Source organism: Micropterus dolomieu, unplaced genomic scaffold, assembly GCF_021292245.1.
Source record: "Micropterus dolomieu isolate WLL.071019.BEF.003 ecotype Adirondacks unplaced genomic scaffold, ASM2129224v1 scaffold_295, whole genome shotgun sequence".
Classification (NCBI taxonomy): Eukaryota; Metazoa; Chordata; class Actinopteri; order Centrarchiformes; family Centrarchidae; genus Micropterus; species Micropterus dolomieu.
Window position 1 is genome coordinate 1 of NW_025744286.1, and position 24,101 is coordinate 24,101.

Here is a 24,101-nt window from a genome sequence, read left to right on the forward strand (position 1 = left end):
TGTCCAATTTTGGTGAGCTCTTGCAAATTGTAGCCTCTTTTTCCTATTTGTAGTGGAGATGAGTGGTACCCGGTGGGGTCTTCTGCTGTTGTAGCCCATCCGCCTCAAGGCTGTGCGTGTTGTGGCTTCACAAATGCTTTGCTGCATACCTCGGTTGTAACGAGGTGGTTATTTCAGTCAAAGTTGCCCTTCTATCAGCTTGAATCAGTCGGCCCATTCTCCTCTGACCTCTAGCATCAACAAGGCATTTTCGCCCACAGGACTACCGCATACTGGATGTTTTTACCTTTTCACACCATTCTTTGTAAACCCTAGAAATGGTTGTGTGTGAAAATCCCAGTAACTGAGCAGATTGTGAAATACTCAGACCGGCCCGTCTGGCACCAACAACCATGCCACACTCAAAATTGCTTAAATCACCTTTCTTTCCCATTCTGACATTCAGTTTGGAGTTCGGGAGATTGTCTTGACCAGGACCACACCCCTAAATGCATTGAAGCAACTGCAATGTGATTGGTTGATTAGATAATTGCATTAATGAGAAATTGAACAGGTGTTCCTAATAATCCTTTAGGTGAGTGTATTTAGACCAGGGGTTCTTAACCTTTCTGGCAGTCCAACCCCTTTTTGAAGTAGAAAATATTTTGCGACCCCCGCCTTTTGGCAGTTCTGCACGCTGTTACCGCGCCCTGTGCACCTTGTGTTTTGGCCACCTGCTGCACCTTGCGTTTTTGAATGAGCGCTCTGAGCGCACGGAGTTGAAAAAAATTTAACTCGTGCCCGACGTCATTCGCATTTTTTCCCCCCATTGAATGGAGAGACGGACCCTCAGTTGTGCTGACGGAAGTTTACAGTTGCTTGGATCGTCCAGACTGTCCCCGACTCATCCTAAAATAAGCCTTGAACCAACAATTATTAATACGAAGCTCCTGGACCAGCTGGTGGTAGCCTACTACCAGCGGTGTCTCCCCTTTCTGAGGGTCTCATGTGCCCACACGGATCTCAGTTTCCCTGTCTCCTGCGTGTTTGTACACCTCACACACTCAAAACAGTGCCAGAGAAGGCGCTCTGCGTTTGACAGATGTTTTTTAGCAACAAAAGACTCAGACCTGCAAATTGTGATCAAGTTTCTGCTAATATGACAGTTATTACTTAGAGGCAAACCAAAGATTACAGATCGCTGGCACTATAATCTTTGATTACACTGACAGGACAGCTGATTCAGTGGTTGCCTAGCAACATTAAAAAACCGCAGCGCTTTGCTCTTTTCTAAATTCAACCAAATGCCATTGCTGTGCGCCTTACGTTTTCGAACCTGCAAAGCGCTTTGTCTGATCGGGGCCTGATTCTTCTTTGTCATTTTATAGTGGTTGGCATTACCGCCACCTGCTGTATTAAACAGTACAAAATATTTACAGTGATTCCATTCACAACTATAGTCCGTCTAGTTATTTTTAAGTTGTTTTTTTTCTATTTTTGTGTCTATAGCAGCATTCGACCCCCAGGTTAAGAACCACTGATTTAGACAATGTGTTAGTACTTCAAATATTTGCTTAGTGTTTGGGCCCTTATGTACAAGTTTCAGATAGCTTAAAAAAATGGTGTCCCTTTTCACAAATGTGCATAATTTCTAATGATTGTACTTGTATTTGAATGTTTTGTGAATAAAATAACCTGAACTGAGCTTGGCATGCTGCAGCGACAAAGACTAAAACACTGAAACTAATAAAAACTAAACTAAAACTAAGCATTTTCAAAAAATAACAACTAAACAAGAATCCTCCGTTAAAAACTAATTAAAACTAAACAAACAAAAAGTCAAAACGAAATAAAAATCCAAAACTATAATAACCTCGATGTGTAGGTAGGCAACTATTTGCTAACGTATTAGCTACTTTTCATTTATGCAAGTTTGAGTCTTTCTATCGCCTAGATCAGTGGTTCTCAAACTTTTTCATGTCAAGGACCACTAAACTGACACAAATTATACTTCAGACCCTCATTTGATAAGATTTTGTCTCAAGGTCACCCATCTGATAGGATTTTTGCTTTTGGATGTTTTACTACAGAAAATGTAAGAAAACCATGACCAAAATAGTCATACATTCTGTTACTTATGGATGGAATAACTTTTTCTCCTTTTGCAGGGGACCCCCCAAAGCCCTCTAAAAAGGACCCAGGGGCGTCTTCAGACCCCAGTTTGAGAACCACTGCCCTGGAGGTCAGGGATCACTTAGAAAGCTTTAGTTGCTCACCAATAGTGGGATCAGGATAAGGCAGCTCATTAGGGCTGTTGTAGTAGGCCTCCAAAGAAAAAGGCTCTTTCCGGTAGAAGGTCAGCACTTTGGAGAAAGGTGCTGCATGGTTCTTGGGAAATACCTCGCAATCACTGCAACAAATGAATATTTCATTATAATTATTACTTTCAAAATGGAGACCAGACACAGTAGGACAACGTAATGCTAGAAATGATAAAAATGTTTTTTTTGTTTTTTACCTCACACCATCCTCTGCAGCAGAGTGCCACTTCAAAGAGATGGGATAGGGAGTAACATCTGTGATGGAGAATTCACGCACTTTGAAGGCAGGTGACAGTATCGCACACTGTGGAGACACAATCAGTGTTTCAATAAGAGCTGCCCTTTCAGATTATTTTCAATGCTTATTCAAGCGCTGATGTGAGTATTTTCTTGTGAGCAATGGGGGAGAGACTAGCTTTGCAACCAAAAGTACCTGCAGAGCACACCCTCTGGCCACAGCTTCATCAGCATTCAGCGTGGTGCTCAACTCCTTCCCAAAGAATTTGCTGATTTTCTCTTTGACGACTGGGATCCTGGAAGCTCCACCCACTATCTCCACTGCATAGATGTCTTCCTTTTTCAGTTCTTGTGGAACACAGACAGTTTAATTATTGCACCAACTAATGCACTTGCACACCTTATGTTCTTTAACCGAGTTAATAAGAAAGCCCCACAACTGGGGAAAATTTTACTTACTGGATTGTTCCAGGAGACTCTGCAGTGGAGCCTCAATCCGGGTCAAAATGTCAGCACTCATCTCTTCAAACTTTGCCCTTGTACAAGAGAAAAGGTGAGCATAATTTAAGACTTCAAAAGGACACAGTAGATATGAACCATGGATACCTAAAAGCAACAAACCATTCTTCAACCTACCTGTTCATTTTTCCAGAGACATCAATGTCATTCATGAAGCACTCAATGTTAAGCGGCAGGTCAGAGGAGTTGGCGCTCATCAGTTTCTTCAGTTTCTCACACTCTTGGTAGAGCCGGACCAGGGCCCTGGGCTTTGTCTTGACATCAAGCTTGTACTTCTTGCCAAATTCCTCACAGAAATACTTCACCAGTTCCTCGTCAAAGTCCTTTCCTCCCAACTCTGGGTCACAAGCCGTAGCAAGGATCTGGGAGACACGAAGAAGATGAATGAAACAAAGCCTCTCACAGAGTGATAATGAACGCACAGCATGTTGACTGGGCTACACACCTTGAGTTTGCCCTTATTGAAGGCACAAACAGATGTCTGGTATCCAGAGTGGCCCAGGTCCACAAACACCACATTCCTGGCCTTCTCCTCAGGAGCAGGGAGATCCTGTTTATAGATCCCATAAGCCAATGCCACTGGAAGGAAAGTTGTTAAATTATTAATGAAGTAAACAGCTACTGGACCAATCAATGTTAAAGTGTGCACCTCACAACATGCACATCTTTAATACAGACCTGCAGTTGTCTCATTCATAAGCCTCAGGCAGTTAAGACCAGCAATCTGAGCAGCATCTACCACTGATCTCCTTTCAGCATCAGTGTAGTAGCAGGGAACCTGGTCACAAGAGAAGAGCATTTTAAACATATATTAAACACTGGCATAGCTGTGAGTGAGCTGAAGGAGAATGACAGCTTTTTAAGCCATCAAAAAATTCCGATTGACATTCCAATAAGGACCTGGGTCTAAATTAAAAATACAGTTATAGACTCAATAATTTGATATAGTACAGAAGTGTGGGGTCTGCTTACAAGCCAAGACAAAACATCAGCTGGAAGCACTGCATGCAGAGTTGTGCAAAAACATACTTAACAGACATACAACTTAATGCATGCAGGGCAGAACTTAAAATTCAAAAGCGAATAACAATAAACATTAGTATTAAAAAATGAAAACATAAAAATCACATTACTAACTCAACACTCAACATCCTGCAGTTGTTTTGCAGCTCATGGCGCGTGCCGTTAACCAATCCAGAGTTTTAGTGACGTGATGCGTGGCTGTCAAATGTTATTTCTCTAATCTTCTAATCAAGCGGCAACCTCTGGGGCTGAAAAGTGAAACCACGCAGACGGAACTTAAACCTGCATTCTCTTACTGCCAGCAGGGGCGAGTCCGCTGGTTGCAAAAAGAAGTCCGGTGTGACGCCAAAATGTGTGAAGTTAAGCGCCAGAGGCTTTGTTGACGATGTGAAGCGGTTGCAGTTTGGTTGGGTTTAGGCACCAAAAGTACTTGGTTATGGTTAGGAAAACATCGTTGTTTGGGTGTAGTCACAGAATCTGATAGGTCACAGATTTTGGTGTTACACCTGTTCCATTTGAAATAATGGTAAAGTGTTGGTACTTACTGAATTATTACCTCAGTAAACACTTTCATTATGGGTTTATGGGTCTCAGACACTAGTTTCAAGTCTTTTTCAACACAGCATGATGTTGATTTAGTTAAATTTGGTCCTATTTAGGGGGAAATAAACCAGAAAGCAGTGTATGCTTTAGGGCGGGACTATCTTATGATTGACATGTCGCTACCATGGCGAACTGTCATAGAGGTGCCGTTGCTCTGTGGAAAGTTTTTTATTAAATGGCAGGAGAGAGAGCATATCATGTTTCAGTCTGTTAGTATGTTTTGTTTTAAAAGTAAATTGTTAAACATTTAATTTTTTTTTTATAATTTTAACTGATTAAATTTTGGTTTAGTTTGTTTATATCCAGGATGTATTTAATAAACAATTAAACATGTTAACAGAGTAACTTGGGCCTATAAGTCTTTTGTTTTGTTGTAATGCTGAACTTTTGGTGGGAGGGACAGTAAATAAGAGTCCTCTACAGGGCTTCAGAACAGACCCCAACCAAATCATCTCAAAACCATCAGCTCACATGGTAGCAGAGTACCTGACCACCGTGACTGATAGAAAACTAAGGACAATGTACAGACTGAGTGGACACAGCCTGGCCACAGAAAAGGGCAGTCACAGGCAGAACTGGCTACCCAGGGAGGCCATGCTGTGTTCACTTTGTCATAAAAGAGAGGATGAGACAAAATCTCACTTCTTACTGCACAGTGAGAAATCTTAACATTTAAGAGAGGTTTGAGGTTTTTTTTAAAAAAATAAATAACATGTAGCCTGAGTTAATCCATCTCCCCTATCCTCAGAAACTGCTCTATCTATGTGGGGGGAAAAGGTTCAGTATTGGCTGTTGTCATACACTAGGAGAAACAGGCTCTGCAGTAAATGTTTCTGAGTGATTGCATGTAGAAATATTATAGCTCCTCATGTTTCATGTGTTCAATTAACCTTGACTAGACAGGCTCAAGTCGGGTGGCGCTATGCTGGGAATCAGCAAACTATTGTGAACTAATAAACACTGATAACAGGTGTAACCAGGCAACATAATTACCATCATCTGTGTGGGTGAAGCATTTAAGCTTTAATATGCTGGCAAAGGGACTAAATATTTTTGCCCCAATACATATCATGTGCAAAAACAGCATCAACAGCTGTACAGTAATGTGTAATACTCACAGACACGACACAGTCTGCCACAGGCTTCTTAAGAGCACTCTCTGCGGTCTCCTTCAGCTTGGTCAGCAGCATGGCGGTGACCTGTTCAATGCTGAACACCTTCTCCTCCTCCATGTACATCACCTTTAGTACCAAATTGTCAGACAACAGAGAGGATTATTCCACCGCTCAACATCCTGTCAGGTCAAAATTAGTGGTTTACAGAGTGAGTGACTGCATGAAAATGGGCTGTTAAAAAAACACAACTATCTACCTCATTCCTTTGCCAAATGTCAAAAATAATAGAATCATTAAATCTAACAATTAAATCACATTTCCAAACATGCAGTTTGACTTATTAGCTTCAGTTAACATTGCCTGTAACCATAATGTTTTCAAGTACCAATGTCTCTCAGTCAGTCCTAACAACATGACTTATACTTCAACAGTATCATCGAGGCTGCATTTCAAACTTCTCCGTTCAGCTTGTGATGACACAGACATTTCACAACACGTGTGTCATAGGTGCTAGTTTTTGGTGCTTGTTGGCATTAAAGCTTTGTTTGAAAAAAACTAAGCACCAGACTGACACCACACAACAGAAAAATATAATAAATAATAAAAAAAGATATATTCAGATCTGAATTAAATAACGGATTATAATCCAATAATAATTTCAATAAACACAATACCCCTACGTATACCAATTTAAAAGGAGTGTATCATGCTGTGTAATATGACTAGTATGTCTGCTGTTTTATCAGCTTAACTATTTTAACAGTTTAATATTATTGTGAAAGTGTGTTTTCTTTGTATCTGTCAGTGGGACAGAATAATGGTTACTTCCAGTGTACTGTCTTTATAGATTATCATGTGTAATGACACTCTTTTTATCATCTCTGCCTTCATGGGTCAAAACCCTTTATTGTTTTAAACCATAAATATCCCCAATTGAATAAAGGCTTTTTTCCTTGCTCTGAGTGCCTGAGGAATGTTTCTTTTCTCCAGCCAAAATTTACTTGGGCTGCCTGGCTAAATGATAACAATATATGGGAGTCATCACTCAGGTCTTCCAGAGTGAGAGCAGAGCATAAGTATGACAAATCCAGTGTGTCTGGATTGTAGCTAGAAAAATCTGCAGATTGCAACTGTCAATGTTCGTCATTGTTCTCTCACCTTGATGCCGGTTGTTCCTGCAGGCATTTGTGCAATGTCGTAGACCAGACTGTTTTTGAGGCGATGCACAAAGGGATCTGAAAATGCCCTGCCATGAAACCTCTTGAACCCTTGGACTGTGTTCTTGCAGTTTGTGACGATCTGTAGAAAAAATAAATAAACAACACACTATTAAATACATGCACGCCTAAGCAAATTGTGAGATTAATTGAATTTGAGGTGTATCCATGCCTGGTACTAGTCGTGCTCATACTCAATGCACTATGAACATTGAATCCTCTTGACAGGTTAGTGATCACGGATCCACTTTCCCACCACTTCCAATGAAAACATACCTGGCTTTTAGCAGCTGCACCGATGGATCGATTCCGGGGCCCAAATGAAACACATGCTCTAAAAACAGAAAACACACTTCAGTTCTCTCTTTTACAACATTTGATGCAATGACACAGTTTCGTATAGGGTTAATGTAACCAGTAATAAAAATGTTAATTGATTGTGATGATGACGATATCACGTGATAATAATTAATTACATTAGAAATAAGATTGCAAGGGTATATTCTATATTTCTTATCGGTTTCTTCTATGGACTACGGGTCTGAAAATTAAGTACAATGGATTGATGAAGCCGTTTTGACAGCCAGGATCCGGCCTCCTCACATCATGCGCTCATTCATGCCTGCAGTAAAAAAAATCCTATCACCTGACTGGGCAGGTCAATAATTAGTTTCTAGTTTATCTCGACGACATTAATGTATTAAGTCACCACAAGAACCAGTTAATCTTATCAAGTGGTTCCGGGATTTCTTCACTGTTACTCACAACGGTTTTGGTTTCAGCTAGCATTAGCTTTAGCGCTCACATGCCGTTTCCTGTTGTGAAATCTGTTAGCTGACTACTAGCTACACAGCATCGTTAGCCTGACATAATATTATGATGAAGAAAAAGTGGATTCGTTTACATCCTATACCAGCTCGACAACGTGTCTAACGTAAATCTTACTTACGGTGTACATCGGTCGCTGTATTCATTAGCGACAGTTTCAATCCCTCCGGCTCTGGCTACCGCTACATAGCAATTCAAGAACCCGACGTCAAATCCGACAACTGACATCTTTGCTAGCTAACTGAACAGTGTGCGGGTGCAGTAGTTACACGGAAGAACAGAGATGCAGTTCAGCGCTAACAGTGACAGCAGCGGCTACAGTGGATTTCAGTCAGAGGACGGTGATCCACCCTTGTTCTTGTTCCATGAAGCTGAGTAGCAGCATGCGGTGCGCCGGCAGATGCGTGAGAGCGCGTCAGAAATGTTCTGACTTCCCAGCCGACCAATCGCGTCTGACTGCAGAGCACTGCACCCTGTTGTCGGGCGCCACCCAGAGGCGAGGAAAACCATTACAGCAGGTTTCTGTCTATGAAATGTACGTATACAGTTGCCATTTCAATGCATTCCCCGTTTTACTATACCATCGACTTCTGTGGCTCACCAATTTCCGGTGGCCTACTTCAACATAAAAACCCCATCCCCTACTACCACCATGACACCATACTGCAGATGAAACCTTATCACAATATCGTATCATCTTAAATGTGTTTATTTGTTAGGTATGACGACTGTCTAACCAGTGAAATATGTAAACATTGAAGCTGGCCATAATTGGCAAAATCCCCTAATTTATATAACATGTCAAAAAATGTTATGTTCCAAAAAAAGAACATAAAACAGAGAAAGGCAGCGAATTCACATTGGAGATGTTGGAAGTACTAGTTACTGGCATTTTTTTTTTAACAAATGACATTTTGTATAACAAATTGTAAAACTGTAGCACTGACTTTGAAATCCACACGAAATGATACTTAATGAACATTACTTCAAACACAAACAGAAGGCTGAATGAAAAATCAATCAAGACTGATTTTCAAATATTTTCATCTTTATTGGTGAAACATACAGAGCTGGAAATAATAACAGAGCAGCTTTCAGAAAGGTGTGAGGAGTTCATTCATCGTTCTCAAAGTCAGCAGGATTCTTCCTCTTGCTCTGCTGATGGACACTGTTGCCCCAGCTGTATGTCAGGTACATGAGAATCATGGCTGCAAAAGCAAGATGACAAATCAAATTAAAACCAGTACGATCACTAAATTTAATTATTATTTGTTAATGTTGTTTTGTAAATATCAAACTATCCCTGCAGAGATCCTAAAAAAAGACAAGGAATATTAACCAAATTTAACTTCTGTAGACCAGAAACAATGACCCAATAAAATGTTCTGCATGAGAAAAATTAAAAGCATAAAATATCAGGATCAGCAGTATTTGCTTCACTCCCTCCATAAGTTAACACATATATTACTAAAACATAAAAAATAAAATTTAAAAAACATAATATAGGGTTGATTGTCTTTTAAAGTAAGATTTACAACAAGTGTAGTAAAGAAATGTGCTACCAACACATCATTGGACCCTTTAAGTGTTGCTGAAGTAAAAATGTGCCCGTACTTCTTGTCATCCACTGTGACTTATCATTTAAACCAAACAGAGGCTGGGGTCGAAGCCTACCATTTGACTGGGCGCCAGCCCAACCCTTAGGCACCTGTAATCGTGCACGACATTTGGTATATATAAATAGTTTTCCTAGAAAAAGCAAGCATCAAAACCTGAGATCCAAAGGAGACATCACTCACAGGTTGGAGTCAGAAGTTTGAAAGTAATGAAATTGAGAAATCAGTTTCAGACTTATTTTTCAGAGCTGACCTTTACATTTCAAGAGACACACACACACACACACACACACACACACACAACTTAAATCTCATGCAGAAAGGCAAGTGGATAACTGGTAGGCTACAGATCCCAGTGTGGGAATACTGGCAGATGATGACAGGCCATTGCAATGGTGCAACTCAATGAACAGGACTGCCTTATGGAAATATTGTGCTTTTATATGACTTCTGTATCAATGTGATGAGCAGATCACAATATGTCAGTAAAAATATCACAGTATTATATATACAGTCATACAGGATTTTATCCATATCATCCACTCCTAAAAAGAAATGTAATAACTCACGGGGGGCAACTTTAAAGAAAGAGGTTGAGAACCGTCTCCACACATTGGGAATTCCCTTGGAGAAATAGTTGGGGAAAGCCCTCTGCTCAAAGGGGGACAGACTGTATGTGATTATATGCCTGACCTTGGCCAGGTCTCCGAAGTGGCGGCCCATGTTCACCAGCTGATCTGAAATAACAATATAAAATTTTTTAAATGATAAATGAACAGGCAACCAGAAGAATAAAACATGTTTACATGATTTGCCCAAAATGCAAATAGTCCAAGTACTAGTTGGAAGATGTTCCAGCTCTGTATGTTTTAGTAGAAAGAAGCAAAACTGTTTTCAGCATATTTAAGTAAAAAGCTATTAAACCACCCTGTGATTTTAGTGTCACTATTTAATAAACACCAATGTATTTCCAGCTGAACTACTAGGGCAACTAAACCATTTTAGAAGATACAAATGAGGTTGCAGTTCAGTAGGTCTTTTTTCATACAGAAGTGACAAGAAGCTGTAATAATTCAAGCAAAAAAAACCTAAACTTATTTAAAAATAGCTCCGAGTTTGATTTACTTTGATATTTTCAATTATCAATCTTTGTGATTTGTATGTGTTGTATTGAGCGCTACTTAAAGACGATGTAGTTTGTTAGAGACAGTACGTCATGTTGAAATCAACATGTCTCCTTTTTACAGATGTTTCCCTTGTAACGTTACTAAAAGCGATCAAAGATGACCATGCTCACAAACGCTTCGATGCATTGTAAGGCAATTACAGAGTATAATGATACTTGATTGCGAAACCACAAAACAATCTTAAGCAAGATAAAAGGACGAGCTCGGCTGGTTAGCCGCGGTAGCTAAATGTTAGCATTGCCAGCTAGCTGCAAAAGGTACAAACAGTCCTTCAAACGTTTCCTTGACTGGCGCGTTAACGTCATCGTTAAATCGAAAAGGGCAGCTTCTGTTACAATAAGGCAGATACGTCTCCGACAATTCGGCGATAAAAGCCAATAGATGCAAAACTAGACAGTTAAAATATGACATTGAGGTTTACCGTGCTGCTGTTCAAGAGTGTTTCCTAATAAAGTTCCGGTGTCCTTCGTTTTTTTTTTTTTTTTTTTTTCAAGCGTCGGCTGCCTCCTCACGCCACCGCCACCTACCGGGCTGGAGTCACGCTACACTGATTATCTATTTCTAGTCTCTTCTGGCTAACTTTATTTGCAGGTCTTCAAATATTCTTGAAAATTTATTTTAATGTGGGTATACATGTGGGTTCAGACTACCAAAAATTCAACAAGACCATCACCATCAGATGATGACATCAGAGAAAAGGTCACAGATAGTCTTGAACTGTAAAGTCATAGGGACTGAGGCTTTTGAAATGGTTCACAACTTGGCTCATATGCCATTTGGCTAAACATGTGGCTTTTTAATTACGATTAGCACGAGGAGTTATTATTCTACTCAGTTTTCTGTTTGTGTCTTCCTCAGACAACACACATAAGAAGCAAAGAGGGGGACAGCATCTACAACCATGGCAACCTACGGTATCATGCCAAATCTAAATCACCTTCTTGACAAACATGCAGAGGATGTGTGATTTCTGACAAGCGCTGCTGTCCTGCTATCCTGTGAAATTATCTGTACAATTGACTTCAGTTACGTGCAGGAGATCAAGGTACTTTTCCCAAATTATGGTCATGACCATGAATAAAAACAATGCTTTTGTCTGACCTTCAAGTCCCCAGAAAGAAAAAAAAAAAAAAAAAAAAAATACAGTGACGCATGTCAGAAAGGCATCTGAAAAGGGGGGTATTGACAGTCCGTTTCTGGCAAGTATCAGATAACTCTTTAAGCACGATCTTCTCTGATGGGGTCCCTCTCACACAATTGTACTGAAAGTTGAGTCTAGTGTGCGTAGCCCAATGTGTATTTGTCAGGGCTCCTTCGCCTGTGTCTTTAGTGCACAAACATTGTCTATGTCATGTGAGCATGTCCAGCCAGTTGTATGCAAACATTTATGCATGTTATATTTTTTATTTTTCCACCTTTTCAGAGAACCTGTCTACATATTTTAATTCTTTGAATTCTGTCTACAGTCAATTCATTCCATTTGCATAAATAGACATGACAAGCATTGAGTCACATTCAACCAGTACAAATTCATAAGTGCAGTCAATTCATACGCATGCAGTCACTCAGTGACCAGAAGTCATAAATACACACTGAAACCTTGACAACTTTCATTCTGGACATTATGGAGACTGCCATTCAGACAGCTGTCTGTAATCCCCAGGAATAAAACAATATGTAAAAGGTTTGCTAAGAGTTTGAGACTGCTTTTTTCATCTTTTGTCCAGAACAGGGCCACTTAAAACTTGGCAATTGTGTAGAATAATGACAGACCACCCACCCAAAATAAGTTAACAAAAAAAAATAACTTAAAAAAAAACAAATATACAAAATCATACAACACTCATTTTTCAAGTGTGTCAGATTCAATGCTATATTTCAAACAGCAGTTCAAGAAAAGGTTGCACTGGCAACCTTTTCTTGTCACGCCTTAACAGAAAGGAAATAAATGTCACGTCTCCACATTTTTCATTTGGATAAAATACTTTTTTGGTTAAGTAAACACACCTGCTCCAGATCAAACTTCATGCACAACGATTTTATAAATTCATGATATCACTGAGCCAGGTCAGAGTATCTGATACTCTACCTGTGATGGCTGTTGAAGAGGTTTGTGTTGATGTTCTATTCAGCCCGTAGAAAAAGAAAGAAAGAAAGAAGAAAAGACATGTTGGTAGCTGGCTTAGCGACATGTGCACCTGGTGGCAACCATGTCTTCAAACTCCTTGTAGACATAGGAACCGTCCTCTTCAAAGATCATGACACTCAGGGGGCTGTAATGGGAGGGAATACAGGAGGGCCTGGGCACAGAGGAGTCAAGCTTCTCATAGATGATGTTTTGCACCATGGTGTGGACAGGTGAACCGTAGATGAAGCCCATGGTCCTCGGGCAGATGCCTCTGCAGTACCTGGGGTTGTACTTTGGTGGAAAAACAATCCAGTGATCCAGTTTGAGCTGGTTGAATCGCACCCTGAAGTCATATAAAGCACAGTCACTTGTTGGGAATTCAGAGCTCGACAGAAGCTCAGGCAGGTGGATATCCAGACTTTTATCCCCTCGTTTGCTCTTTGAAGATTCCCTCTTTAATCTCCTATTTTGCCCAGTTCTCTGTTCTGGTTTGAAAACCCTCTTGTGAAACGCATTCACTGCAGTGGCCGGCCCTTGACCTGCTCTGGCGTTGACCAGTAACCTCTGGTGGACAACTTTGCTGGTATCATTGAGATAAAGAAGCAGCGGAGGGGAGCTCAAGGTGAACTGCAGTGGGCCTTTGCGCCTATTACCACTGGCTCTTTGTTCCTCTGGGCAGGTTACGTTGATGAGCAGGTGTATATTCTTCTTCTGAAATTTTAAGAGAGGCTGGAGAAACGAGGTGATGTCAACCTCCACCCATTTCCTCCTGCAACTCTTGTTTGTGCTGGCTGTGAAGTTCACAGTGTGGTGGACCTCAGGACACAGCTGACACTGGTTTGAATGCTCCTGCTCCTTGACACTCAGGTAACACACGGAGTTGACAGGTGCTGCACGGTCATGGTTGAAATTGTACAGCAAGGCCGACTTCAGAAGCTGTTCTTTTCTTCTTACTTGATCAAGGCTGTAGGACAGATCCTGCATAAAACTCTCTGGAGGAGAATATGAGAAAACATAAGGAACTGTCACTATTGCCTGTCAGTCCAACAAATGAAGGGTCATGACACAAATGTCCATGTATTCATGATTAATATTTAACTAGCCAGAATAAACATGTACAGAATAACCATATATTTGGTTATTTAGATAAAGTCAATGTTCAGATTTAATTTGCACTGACAGAACAACATTTTCACAAACACATTTGCTCATTTTAGGAATATTTTATCCAATTTCCATGAGGTAATAAAATATTAGATATCAAAAGTCATAATACAAAACATGTTGTTCAGGCCCAAGTGCAGAAAATACTGCCCTCTTAATCCAACTAATGTTTTTGTCTGAGACTGTGCAACATTTAGTGAAATCTGTTGAAAGGTCCAAAAGACAGGCTTGCTTTTCTTTTGAGTGCTGTAACGTGGCACATAATGCATTTCAGTCTGGTAGCTAATGGCTAACTAATGGCTAGATTAAAACAGCTGACCTAACAAACACACAGTTAATTATATTACCAAACCATTTAAAGCACAGTGAATGTGGGGCTTTTGGGGCCCCTGGCATTCTGGGACCCCTAAGCAGTTGGTAATCCAGTCTTGCCCCACTACAACCTTGAAAACATGACTTTTTGATGGAGTTAGCTAATTTTTTACCTTTATTTATATGGTGCTAGACAAAAGTCACCCCAAGCTTTTTATTAGACCCTATATGACCCCTTTTGTGTCTTGGGGTGTTCTATTGTGGGATTTTTTTAAAATGCCAATTTTAATCATTTCATTTGCCATGAGCCTCAGCACTGGATGCACTGTGTATTAAATTGTAAGTATGGTCAACATACAATCAGCTGTAAGGTCTGTTTCATTTGCTCACCTTTATGAGTTTGTGCAAGACATTCATCTTGAGGCTTGATCAGTCGGACCGTGTTGTAGATCGTAATCCCGTCCAAACTCCTCTGCACTCTGGAGGACTTCTTGTAAACCTGCGTCAGATATTTCATGTACCTCTGCTCGGGTTTCATCTTTCTCTTCAGTCCTGTATTCCACCCCGACCCTCCGTGCTCTGACAGGGCTTTGAGCAGCGGAGAGAAGATGCTGCCGTAAGGGTACGTGAAGTCGCCCAGGTTGTGCAGCGCATTGGAGACTGCCAGAGGTGATCTAAACAACGGCCAGCTGCAGCTGACCAGCAGCAGTAAGACAACCATGCGAAAATAGCGAAGCACGGCTGACATCAGCATTTGTTTTTCCATTGTAAACAACGAAACCAAGCAAAACTTAGGAGAGACTCTCCACTGAGAGCTCGAGGTCAACAGGGCCACACACGTGCCGCCGCTGATCAATACGCGCAGGTGTTGGCAATCAACTCTGTCACTCATATTACTTTACCAGGTAAGGAGACTTAATACCAGAAAATTTACCACATGTTCATTTTTACAATGAGTCATCAAAAACAGCAAGAAGCTAGTTTTAAATGATATGGTTCAGATGAATTGAACAATGCTGTAACCTGCATCCCTGATACCCATATAGTAACGTTAAGCGTTTTAGGAAAATGTAAAACTCATAAAAGCAGTTTCCGGTTGTAGTCACGATACGATTCAAACTAAGATATAAAGGGCAAAATCCCCAAAAAACGAAGTACATTAAAACACATGTTCTCTACCCCACTAGAGGAAATGCACATCCGTATGCATATATGTTTGTATCTATGATTACTATGCAATATTTCACATCCTAGTCCTAGTCTTTCAAACAGATTTTACGCTTTTATTTTGAAGACAAATCTTGCAAACGTACGGTGCTTTTATCGAGTAAGTTTAACACTGCTGAAGAAGTAAGTTAGCAAGTATATCAATTGTATTTTCCAATATATCACCCACTTTTTTGCTTATCAAGGAACTGTATCAGCTAATTTTGGAGATAACATTTAAAATTATCAACTGACAATCTGAAGTTGTAAGAGAAAAGTAACGTTGGTACATTGGTAAATTAGGGCTTGTTGGGAGAAAGTTAGCTAATGTTTGCTACCTAATAAAGTTTGGATTAATGTTATATTATATTTAACTTAAAAAACTGGACTTATAGTATGACTAGTAGCCAAGTTAATGAGTTCATTTTTGAGTCAGGCTATTTAACCATCAGAAGCTAGATAATGTCAACTAAGCTAGCTAATTTAAACTACAGTGAATGCCAAATGTCTAACTGGCTACTGGCTAACTGTTAGCCAAAGCTGCTAACTGTTACCCTAATCCCCCATTAGCAATACCTAATTTCTGACCAATGCCGTAAATTAATACTGTAAACACATCTGAGAACTAACATACATAATTGGCTACACATGTCTAACATCAGATAGTGATTTCCCACCAGATATTGGCTCACAAGCAGGTAACAACGACGTTATAGGTCTTTTAGGGCTTTATAGGTTAGCTAATCATCTCAAATGTGCCATGTTCACTCTGGAGAAATGACAAAATGTAGCTACTTTAAAGCTGCTGTCCACTAGATGGCAGACATTAGATTCAACAAATACACAACATTTAGCTTTGATAAATTGTAGCTAAATTTAGCTACACATCCAAGCAACATGCACAAATATTCACTCATGTTTGTTCACGACTGGCTTGGCTATTGTTTTACCCTCTCGAGGCTCACAGAAGATTTGTAGCCTACGCATCATGTTGGACAGCTCCTGTGCTTTACGGCTTCACCCGTGATACCTGCTTACCCCCACGTCTTGTTTTATCTGTTGGTCTGTTTGACTTAGGTTGGGTGTGTGTGTGACACAGCGGTGCAGCTCACTCTGCAGTTCCCACAGCACACGTTACTGAAACGTAGTGCCTACCCTTCGGTATTGCCGAAGCGGGACCCGCAACTAGGCCAGCGCTGGGGGCCCATGGTCAAGCTCTCCCCGCCATATCAACCTGCTGGAGCTCACATTGGTGCAAAAAGGACTGCACCACCGTTGGGCGTGGATGCATTAGCCCACCCAGTCTGGCCTCCTTGCCTGCTGTGCACTTTTCCATTCTTGCAACTGATGATGCAGCTCCTTAACAGAATCAGGATGCAGCATTTGTCAAAGATAGTTGCGGCGCTGGAGAGCTAGATTGTTCCCCAGTATTTGCGGCAACTATCAAGGCAGGCCACCAAGGCCTGAACATTTTACGGCTGGGAGTCACCCACTTGTGAAGCATTTCTTACAGGGCAGGTTGAGGCCCCCTCAGAATTATTCTCTTTAAATTGTTCTTCCCCCTCTGTCAGGAAGTCCAACCTGTTGTTCATATGCCATGGCAGTAGTACTCCTGCCACCATCTTGTCTGCGCAGTGGTGAGGTGATGGATTGCACTCCGCTAGTGGACCTGAGGTCACATTCCACGAGGGGCATCGCGTTCTCTACTGCACTTCTCAGAAGCATCTCTTTGGTGGACATCAGTCTGGCCGTCTCCTGGTTGTCCACCTTGACATTTGTGCAGTCATATCTCGATATGACTGCTGTGCATGAGGAACAATGTGTGGGGACCTCATCAGGGGCAGACTTAGAAGTCTCCCTATGGCCAGTTCTGCTGGCGTCACGTGTTAGCCCAGCTGAGACCCCAGGCAGGAGGTTCGGCTGTGGGACCGTGGTCAGTTTTTTTTCTATGTCTGGCAGGGTTTGAACAATGTGATTGGGTCCAGCTGGGAGTACAGCTCATCCCTAAAGCCCTCGCCTCAGGCTTTAACCATACCGAAGCCCGTTCAAGGGACTAGCAAAATTTGCAGAGCACACAAAATTTTGAAAAAGTGTTTTTGGTTGAAGAATTTGATATCAAAGACAGTTAACTGTTAATGTTTTTAAACTCAGCTGTCAGCTTGTCAACTCTTTTATCCCTGATTGTACACTGCACTGTAACTTTATTATTTTTTTAATGTGTATTTTTTCAATTTCCCTATGTTGCTTTTAAACTTTTTTATATTTCCCTGTTGCTTATGTTTTATGTAAAGCACTTTGAATTACCTTGTTGTTGAAATGTGCTATACAAATAAACTTTCCTTGCCTTGTCAAATGTGACAATGTGCACATTACAGTGTGCTTATATATAATATTTAGTTGTGCCAAACTACAGAATAGTATATAGTATAGTACTTTTGAGTTTGGCTTGTTCACCTTTGGGTTTCCAGTAAACGACCAGACAGCACTTTGCAGGACTAATTTGATGCTGAGGTGTGTGGAAAGGCACACACTGCTACATTTTCCCACTTGGTTGGTAGTTGGGCACTGTAACATCTCATTAATGAGCTTTCAGTGTAATTGCATGTTATAGTTTTACACAATTTTGTTGTCCAAATAAATTATTTAAAGAAAATTATACATAAAACAATCAAAATACATAATTTTTTATTCAAGAGTGTTTGTTTCGGTGAATATCAGTTTGGTGATTTTATGTGATTTTATCATTTGGAAAAGAATTGTCTTACTAACATCATCATGACATTGATCTTATTTTTTCAGCCAGTTTTAGTGGCTGCACAATAAAATTAAACCTTTTTTGCATCAAGCTCATATTACACATTATCTTATTTAAACTGTGCTTTTGTACTTTGCAACCTTTAAACAAATATTCACATGGACCAGTTAGACTTACCATTAAAGGTCTTCTTACTCAATGAAAAAGTAGCATCAGTGAAATGAAAAGCTAAAATAAACCTCTTTGCAGGAGTGATTTAGTGACTATTTAAACTGTAATGATTATATTAGCATGCCCTGCCCTCTACTGGCCTGAAATATGAAGATCTGAGACAAACAAAAAACGGTGGTAGAGACTCAAAGTGAAGAAATTACCAAAAAGAGTTGGTCTGTCCAGTAGTAGTCAACCATCGAAAAACTAAATTTACCTAAGATAGGACAATAAACTCTTGTCAGCTACACAAAGCAGCGCTCTTATTGTGTGGTGGAAATAGCTGTAATTTGCCCTCAGTAAAATACCCCAATACAATGTCAGCAGCATACAGCTTTTTGTACAGTGGGTGTCAGGGTTGTCAGTTGAATAACATTACCATTTATTTAATATTTGATTTGTGTGGATGATCCATTTCATTGGTTGTGTGGTTTTCCTGTAATACAGGACCAGTTTAAATCTTAAGCCCCACTGTTCCCAAAGTTCTAAAAATAGCAAAACGATGTTGCTTGTGCCATCCAACGCTTTAATATTATGAAGGGTAATTAATCTCTGGGGGCCACTTGCTGGGCTTTAAATTTAGGTTGTAGCCATGTCAGCTCCACAACGTATACTAATAATATATACTAATTTGCATATTAAACTGTTTTGAAGTAGCTATTTGTTTACAAAAAAATGTAGGTACCATTTTGTACTGGGTACTGACAGGATATTATACAAGACCTGGACCACACCACAGTATTGTTGGAAAATCTTTGATGTTTGCATGAGACATAGGAAGTCTTTCCCTGGTAGATTTCCTTTTATGATCATTCCCTTTTCTTGCAGTATTAAATAAGGTTTTGTGGTGAGATTTAACACGTAATGCAGGCTGCTTTGTTGCATAGTTGCGAGTGCAGCTGTCCTTTGTCAGGATCATTATGCAAGCAGCTTCATTTCCAGATATCAAGACAAAGGACATTGTTCTGGCACTGTTTTGCTTATGGCTTCATTGTCTGAGCTCCAACTCTTTTCATGTCATCAGGGACTGGTTTTCTCTGGGTCAGTTAAGGTAAAAAAAATTGTGTTGTGTAGTGAGTTTAGTGCTGTTTTAGATGTATGCATGTCCGATCTGGGATAAGAAGGTGATTCATTCCTTCATGACAACATGAGCATTAAAATGTGTTTGAATGGTTGTTAGTTTTCCATGTCAGGTTTATTTCTTTACCATATGAATTAGACAACACTCTTTAGTCCTCTTTGGCTTCTCTTTTGCAGTTGAGAGAAATCATGTCAAACGTATTTGGCTGACCTCCTTTCTAATTGATACTAAAATGTTCGTTAACTGTGGGGCATTGAGTGCATGGCCTAGAATGTCCTACTTATGACTCTTTTTTTTCTTTTACCACGTCCAGAGAATGAAGCCCATGTTGTCCCACAAAAGGAGGCCTTTCTCATCCATTACAGCTCAAGTTCACAAAGAGATTGAAAAAGGAGACATTCCACCCCCCTGTCAAGTTGCCTGATTTGCATAACTGGTCCCACAAAGTTCCCCTTCGCTTTGACTGAAGTTGAGAGGAAGCTTTTTCAAAATTTGAAGGTTAAAACCTACCATTGTTTTTTTCTACAACAGTATCTAATGTTTTCTCTACACTCTGTTTGCTTTGAAGAACTTTAACAGATTCGATTTCGATGATCAGAATATCATAAGTATATCATCTGCCGTGCACTATGGCACCATGTGTTGATAGCAACTGTTTCCCAGGTGTGGTCTGTTTTCATATTTCCTCATACTTCACCAATCATCACGGGTCATGAAGAGGCAAATTCCAAAGATTTATTACACATTAGGTGATGAAAATATGTATGACCATCACTGATTGTGTGTGTTGTTAGCAAGAAAAATAAATTTAGTGGGTTAAAAATAGCAATGTTAATACACTGAGTTCAACAAAAGAAAAAAATACAATAAAATCATAAATACCATTCATAAATAGTACACCCAACAGTGATACACTGTACAAGAGAGCTAAAGCATGCAATAGGTACTGAGAAACTACACTTTTGTGATTCAGTTATAGACATTAAGAGCTTAAGTTGTTTTATATTAACATAATATACAAACTGACAGTATGATCTCTTACTATTTTGATAGTGTCCATCTCACAGCTTCTTTTGTGATCCAAGTCCTTCTCACCAGTCATGAGCAAACTTAGTTGTTGTCTTTTGTTTCTTCCCTATGTGAGGCTGGAACAGTTTACTGATAGTGTTGAAGCCTTTTGGGTGCTCTCTGTATTCTCCATCTTCTGTCTTCTCCCTGTCCTTGGTCTGCTGCAGTCCTCCCAAAAGTGCTCTGACCTCAGCTGGCACACCTCTGCCCAGGTAGTGGAAGGCCTTTTTGCCATCATTATCTCTTTGGTTTACATTGGCCCCATACCTTTCCACAAGCAAAACCATGACTTCAGTGTGGCCGTGTATGGCTGCGATGTGCAAAGGTGTGTATCCTCCGTGTGCTTTGCTGTTTACGTTAACGTAAGTGCCTTTTTTCCTGGAGATATCCATGAGCTTATGGATCATCTCGCTGTTGCCGTCCTTGGCAGCCCAGTGCAGTGCCGTGAAACCTGACATAAAGTCTTTCCTCTGTGCTAACCGTGTGTCCTGCAGCAGCAACCCATAGATCTGTCCCCACAGTCCAGCAGCACACTTCACCAACCACTCATGAGCTAATGGCTGCAGAGGCACAGGTTCTGAGTACTTTGCATCATCTCCCTGTCTTGTGGTCTTGTTTTGGGGCCTCACCTGGGTACAGACTGGGGGTTGCATGTCCTCTGTCTGTCTGTTTTTCCAACATTGAGAGTCACTTAGTGAGTCCTTCTTGCAAGCTGGAAGGTTCACAGTTGTCACTGCTGGTGCAGAAACTTTGGTTGCTAACGTGACTGGTTTGTGTGAAGTTTTCTGCTGATGCACTTGGGAGAGTAATCCCTTCTGTGTTGCTGGTGCAGAGTCTCTCTGTGGGGATTTTACTGCTATGACAGCGAACACAGCTCCAGATTTCCTCGCTCTGCTCGCCTGATCTCCGGAGATGTTGAGGACTTTAATTGTGTCCGTACTATTATTCATTGATAATGGCCCCCTTTCCTGCATACTCCCCACAGACGTATGCATGGCATTGCTATAATACTTTGAGGGGTAGAACACATTATTGTTCTCAAGGTCAGAATAAATCATCCTGGCTGACTCGGCTCGCTGAGGAGACGTGTACGAAAAGCTCGCGTTTTGGCTCGAGAAACTGTCATCCATCTGCGTTTTCTGCGAGGCATCTTGCGAATCCTCCTTAACAAAGTCCTGGTACCGTTTTTTCACAACTACAAACTTTACCTCGTCGATCTGTTTGACCACAGCGACGCTGTTCACCAACTTCTTGAAAAGGTCCCTATTGTGCTGCTTTTCCGCGGGATCACAGCAGCTGATTTGACTCCTGAAATTGTTCAGCAGCTCCGAGTTCTTCACTCTGCCTCCGTGCTCCAGTAAAAAAGACAAAATAGATTCTTGGGTCAAAGCCATTTTGTCCTGTGAAAATGTGAAAAGATAGAACAGATAGTTTAAATTAAACCCGGAGGGATAATCCCATCGCTGTCCGTGCTCCCCTCTCTGTTGTCCTCCGCCAACCTGCTGCTTCCGGCGCCTCTTCAAATAAAAACCACCAGTTTTTTATTATGGCTCTGCCTGTGTACAGGGGCAGTGCAGACTCTCTGTTTTGTTTCGTGACTAGTGGATCAATGTCAAACCTGCTAAAAAAAAACACACACGTAGAGAAAAGAAAATGGCCATATAAAAAAATAAGAGTCAGATATTATAAAATTATACTAGAGTAGAATTGAGTTTAGTTTAGTACAGAAATGCAATTGTTGTATAAGACTTTGTTATTTCATTAATATTATGTCACATTATAAAGTTTACTTACTTACTTACTTACTTACTATGCTATCAATATTAATTCTTGGGCAGCAGAATGGACCCTGTCAGATGCTTCTGTTAAGTTATTATAGGCTATTACTAATGCATGTAGCTGATAATGTTGTGGGGACAGCCCAGCAGACAGTGAGTGTCCTGGTTTCCCTTTTTTTTTTCTCACTTTATTTCACCCATTGTTTTGCTCTGCCTGCCTCCCTGTGTTCTCCTCCTCTCTCCCTCGGCTCCTGAGCCCAGCCAACTACCTGCACCTGCACCTCATCAGCCACCTCGTCAGCCTGCCACACCTGCCAGTAATCAACCTCATCCCTGCCTGTATTTTAACCCCGGTTCTCCACACCATCCTTGCGTCGCACCATACTCGCGTCCACCTCTCCTCCCTCACCTCTTCCCTAGCCCCCTCCGTGAACCCTCAATAAAACCTCCTTCCCTCTGAGCGTTGCGTTTGGGTCCTTTCTGTCCCGTCTCCCAACAGATAATATTTAGCTCATACTTCATTGATCCCCAAGGGGAAATTCTTTGTCACAATTACACACTTGTCAAGGTAGATAGATAAAGAGTATATAAATATAAGAGTATACATATAAAATATAAAGACAAATATAAAGGATTGTGGGTATGTACAATATTTACATTATTAAGAATTATTATGGTGAAACAAAAAGTACTAGTGAATAAACAGCAGCAGAGAACATGGCACATTAATTATTAAACTGGTAATATTGGACAGAAAATAGGTAATAAGGTCTAATTTAATAACTGACTAAGTGTCAGACACTTAAAGGGAGGATATCCAACGAAGGTTAAAATCAAGGGCAACTGGACAGTTGCCCTTGATTTTAACCTTCGTTGGATAACTATGACCTGGATGACTGAGAATCTTCATAGACATCTTAAAGGGAGGAGTTATAAAGTTTGATGGCCACAGGCAGGAATGACTTCCTGTGGCACTCTGTGGTGCATTTTGGGGGAATGAGTCTTGCACTGAAAGTGCTCCTGTGTTTGAGCAGCACGTCATGGAGTGGGTGGGAGACATTGTCCAAGATGACATGTAGTTTGGACAGCATCCTCCTCTCTGACACCACAGACAGAGAGTCCTGCTCCACCCCCACAACGTCACTGGCCTTGTGGATCGGTTTGTTGAGTCTGTTAGCGTCCACTACCCTCAACCTGCTGCCCCAGCATGCAACAGCAAATAGGATAGCATTGGCCACCACAGACTCATAAAACATCCTCAGCATCGGCCTGCAAATGTTGAAGGACCTCAGCTTCCTCAGAAAATAGAGACGGCTTTAGCCCTTCCTGTAAAGGGCTTGAGTGTTCTTGGCCCAGTCCAGTTTTTTGTCAATGTGCACTTCCAGGTATTTGTAATCCTCCACAATTCCACACTGATCCCCTGGATGGAAACAGGGGTCACTGGTGCCTTGGATCTCCTTTGATCCATGGCACCAAGGTCACGTTGAGCTGTTGGTGGTTCTGCTCGCACCATGTGACAAAGTCCCCCACCACAGTCCTGTAGTCAGCCTCGTCACCCTTGCTGACACATCCAACCACAGCAGAGTCATCAGAAAACTTCTGAAGATGGCAGGACTCTGTGTGGTAGTTGAAGTCTGTGGTGTAGATGGTGAAGAGGAAGGGAGAGAGGACTGTCCCCTGCAGGGCCCTGGTGTTGCTGACCATGCTGTCTGACACACAGTGTTGCAGTTGCACATACTGTGGTCTGCCAGTCA

At 41.0% G+C, this 24,101-nt stretch overlaps 3 protein-coding genes across 13 annotated transcripts; all 3 read right to left on the reverse strand.

Annotated features, from left to right (window-relative positions):
* Window positions 1–2,255: 2,255 nt before the first annotated feature.
* LOC123967339 (heat shock 70 kDa protein 4-like) lies at window positions 2,256–8,285 on the reverse strand (the record flags this gene model as incomplete). Its single annotated transcript, XM_046043402.1, is given in 11 exon segments — window positions 2,256–2,389; window positions 2,498–2,604; window positions 2,734–2,885; window positions 2,997–3,073; window positions 3,174–3,418; window positions 3,502–3,635; window positions 3,735–3,834; window positions 5,801–5,923; window positions 6,956–7,096; window positions 7,291–7,348; window positions 7,964–8,285. Coding segments are annotated over 11 exon segments (1,378 nt in total), but the record flags the coding sequence as incomplete, so codon positions are not given.
* A 584-nt stretch (window positions 8,286–8,869) lies between these two features.
* On the reverse strand, window positions 8,870–15,321 carry LOC123967341 (cytochrome b-c1 complex subunit 8-like). 4 transcript variants are annotated; one of them, XM_046043404.1, is made up of 3 exons: window positions 14,640–15,119; window positions 10,028–10,195; window positions 8,870–9,050 (listed from the first exon to the last, which is right to left on the reverse strand). In XM_046043404.1, exons 1-3 carry the CDS (start codon window positions 15,013–15,015, stop codon window positions 8,956–8,958), a joined length of 639 nt encoding a protein of 212 aa, XP_045899360.1. In that variant the 5' UTR covers window positions 15,016–15,119; the 3' UTR covers window positions 8,870–8,955. The 4 variants fall into 4 exon arrangements, with proteins under 4 accessions (XP_045899360.1, XP_045899361.1, XP_045899362.1 ...); XM_046043405.1 differs by lacking the exon at window positions 14,640–15,119 and adding an exon at window positions 12,735–12,977; XM_046043406.1 differs by lacking the exon at window positions 14,640–15,119 and adding an exon at window positions 11,067–11,158.
* Window positions 15,322–20,199: 4,878 nt separating this feature from the next.
* On the reverse strand, window positions 20,200–22,544 carry sowahab (sosondowah ankyrin repeat domain family member Ab). 8 transcript variants are annotated; one of them, XM_046043414.1, is made up of 3 exons: window positions 22,380–22,544; window positions 22,069–22,187; window positions 20,200–21,969 (listed from the first exon to the last, which is right to left on the reverse strand). In XM_046043414.1, the coding sequence occupies exon 3, from the start codon at window positions 21,961–21,963 to the stop codon at window positions 20,593–20,595; it is 1,371 nt and encodes a 456-aa protein (XP_045899370.1). In that variant the 5' UTR covers window positions 21,964–21,969; window positions 22,069–22,187; window positions 22,380–22,544; the 3' UTR covers window positions 20,200–20,592. The 8 variants fall into 8 exon arrangements, with proteins under 8 accessions (XP_045899370.1, XP_045899365.1, XP_045899367.1 ...); XM_046043409.1 differs by having other exon boundaries at window positions 22,069–22,190; XM_046043411.1 differs by having other exon boundaries at window positions 22,069–22,190; window positions 22,376–22,544.
* Between the last annotated feature and the right edge of the window lie 1,557 nt (window positions 22,545–24,101).

Coding starts and splice junctions, on each gene's coding strand:
- LOC123967341 (XM_046043403.1), bottom strand. CDS start 15,141: ATGAGTGACAGAGTTGATTGCCAACACCTGCGCGTATTGATCAGCGGC. Junction 13,766..14,639: donor TCTTGCACAAACTCATAAAG/GTGAGCAAATGA, acceptor ATTCTCCTCCAG/AGAGTTTTATGCAGGATCTG.
- sowahab (XM_046043415.1), bottom strand. CDS start 21,963: ATGGCTTTGACCCAAGAATCTATTTTGTCTTTTTTACTGGAGCACGGA.